Source organism: Pteropus vampyrus, unplaced genomic scaffold (genome assembly GCF_000151845.1).
Source record: "Pteropus vampyrus isolate Shadow unplaced genomic scaffold, Pvam_2.0 Scaffold275, whole genome shotgun sequence".
In the NCBI taxonomy this organism is placed as follows: Eukaryota; Metazoa; Chordata; class Mammalia; order Chiroptera; family Pteropodidae; genus Pteropus; species Pteropus vampyrus.
The window spans coordinates 1,655,826-1,658,709 of NW_011889056.1; the positions used below are offsets into that span (position 1 = coordinate 1,655,826).

The 2,884-nt window shown below is 38.6% G+C and overlaps 1 protein-coding gene across 1 annotated transcript in view; it reads left to right on the plus strand.

The window, feature by feature from the left end:
* Positions 1–2,884, plus strand: part of VBP1 (VHL binding protein 1) — a 17,679-nt gene that overhangs the window by 7,789 nt on the left and 7,006 nt on the right. Inside the window, exon 3 of the mRNA XM_011375579.2 lies at positions 2,737–2,803. Within this exon, the coding sequence (XP_011373881.1) occupies positions 2,737–2,803 (67 nt within the window). The remainder of the gene's footprint in view (positions 1–2,736; positions 2,804–2,884) is intronic.

The following is a 2,884-nucleotide window of genomic DNA, read 5'->3' on the forward strand; positions in this document are numbered from 1 at the left end:
GCTAAGTATGTGTTTCCAGATTATTCACTGCACTGGATGACCACATAGTGATCCTGTTTTTTTAAGCAGCAGGCTCATCTAATACATTTGTTGTCAGGTTAATAATAAGATTTGCTCTGCTGACCTCCTTAACACATTCTGTGACTCCTTTATACGATGCAATAAGTTCATTTTCATTATTTAAATTTTATTTATGTACCGATCTCTACTAATATTTAGTTAAATGTATTCTGAAAGAACCACAGCTTTGTTTTTGTGTCTTTGGTCTGTTTTGTTAGAAATTACATTGATTTGACAGGGACCCGAGAACTCTTTTGCAAATTTTTCCATGCAAAACATATTAAAGCATTGGCAGCTTCTAATCAGAAAAAGAGCTAAACTTCGGTGACAAAAAAACGTTTTATTCTTTCCTCTCTGAGTGACTTTGAGTGTTTATAGCATATTTTTATCTCTTATTTTCTTGTTAGTGGAGTTGATTTCATTTGGGAATCAGTTCCTAGTAGTTTTTTAAACAATCGTTTTGTAATAGACTTTATTTTTTAGAATAGTTGTAAAATTGAGCAGAAGATACAGACATTTCCCATACACCCCTGCGACAGAAGCATGCCCAGCCCCCCCTGCCGCCAATCATCGACAGCCTCCACCAGAGCGGTGCCTTTGTTATAATCAATAAGCCTGTCTTGATGTGTTATTACTAACTAAAGTCCCTAGTTGACATTAGGGTTCACTCTTGTGTTGTACTTTAGGTTTTGACAAATGCATGATGTCGCGTATCCCTCATTACAGTGTCACACGGAGTAGGTTCACTGCCCTAAGAGTTCTTGGTGCTCTGCTTGGTCTTCCCTCCCCCCCACTAACCTCTGGCAACCACCGATCCTTTTACTGTCTCCAGTTTTGTCTTTTCCAGCATGTGATGTAGTTAGAATCACGTACTGCGTAGCCTTTTCAGATTGGCTGCTTTCACTTAGTAATATGCATCTAAGGTTCCTCTGTGTCTTTTTGTGGCTTGGTTATTCATTCCTCTTCAGCGCTGTTAATATACCATTGTTGGATGTGCCACAGTTTATTTATCCATCACCTCCTGAGGGACATCTCAGCTGCTTCCGAGTTTTGGCAATAGGAATAAAGCTGCTGTGAACATCTGTGTGCAGGTTCATATGGCCGTACGCATTCAGCTCCTTTGGGTAGATACCAGGGCACATGAGTGCTGGGTCATGTGGTGAGAGTATGTTTAGTTTAGTAAGAAACTGCCAAACTGTCTTGTAAAGCGGCTATACCATTTTGCATTCCCACCAGCAGTGAATGAGAGTTCTGTGGCTCCACATCCTCGCCAGCACATGGCGGCGCCGGTGTTCTGGATTTCAGCCATTCTGGTCGTCTGATAGGTGTGTGCTGGTGTCTTCTCGTTGTTTCACTTTGCATTTCCTTGATGACATACAGTGGAGCATCTGTTTTTATGCTTAGTTACCATCTGTGTATCTTTGGTGACGTATCTGTTAAGGTCTTTGACCCATTTTTTAATCAAGGTGCTTTTTTTATTATTGAGTCTTAAGAGTTCTTTGTATATTTTGGATGACAATCTTTTACCAGCTATGTGTTTTACAGAGATTTTCTTCTAGTCTGTAGCTTGTCTTTTCATTCTTTTGACGTGTTTTTTTTTTCTGCACAGCAGAAATTTTTAAATTTAATGAAGTCCATCATATCAGTGATTTCTTTCATGGATCGTGTCTTTGATGTTTATCTAAAATGTCATCACCACACTAAAGTCATCTAGATTTTCTCCTGTGTTACCTTCTAGGAGCTTTATAGTTCTGCATTTTTACTTTTAGGTCTGTGATTCATTTTGACTTAATTTGTGTGACGTGTACAAGGTCTGTGTCTAGATCCATTTTTGTGTGTGGATGTCCAGTTGTTCCAGGCCTGCAGTCTTGTGAGTAGCTATGACAAAACTTACCTGTTGAGCCTGATCAGTCCCATCATGCCCTTCACCATTTTCTTAAACTTCTTGTATTCAAACCAATGATGCATTTATAATTTGAAGAGCAGTCATTACCTAACTGGAAAATAAAATAGCATCTATCAACATCAAAGTTAAACAAAAATTACCCAAAGCTTAAAAGAATCACTAGAGTATACTATCTCATGATGTAGCATTCAGGTGACGGTGCATGTTTCTCGTAGTGTGGCGGGCACGAGCACTGAGAAGCTGTCGTTGAATTTTGCTGGCGTTTAGCCGACTGCCATGTTCCTGTCTGTGCCCTGGGCGCGCCCTCTGGGAACAGTGACATGCGGCACTGCATAGGGGGTTGGTGGTTTCCAGTAGTTTTGAATTTAGAATATAATACTTGAGTGCATGTTATTAAAAAGTAATAATTTATTTAAAATGCAGTTCTAATCAATTACAGCACCTCTAAATCACATCCATGGAACGCAGTTTGCTGTGGAAATGTTAACCAATGACAGGGTGTTTGACGTAGAGAATAGGGCTTTGTACACGATAGGCATTCCATACATATTTGCTATTATATCTACATATTTTAGTAAATATTTATATCTGAAATATCTTAGCTATTTTAATACAATTTTGTTAAATATCTTAAGTATAAAGTATCTTAAATGTTTTATCTTTGCAAATTCTCCTCAAGAACATATCAGTAGAAAATGCGGTGTGTAAGACCGGGTCCAGGTGTTTATTGTTCCTGCAGATTACTGAGTTAACCTTTCTCTTATTCACAGGCTAAAAGGTCAGATTCCTGAAATTAAGCAGACTTTAGAGATTCTAAAATACATGCAGAAGAAAAAAGTAAGTGTATTTTTGTTTGTAAATATGAGCGAACCAGGATACTTCAGCCGAGGTGCGTCCTCCTTGACTGTTTGTCACTGG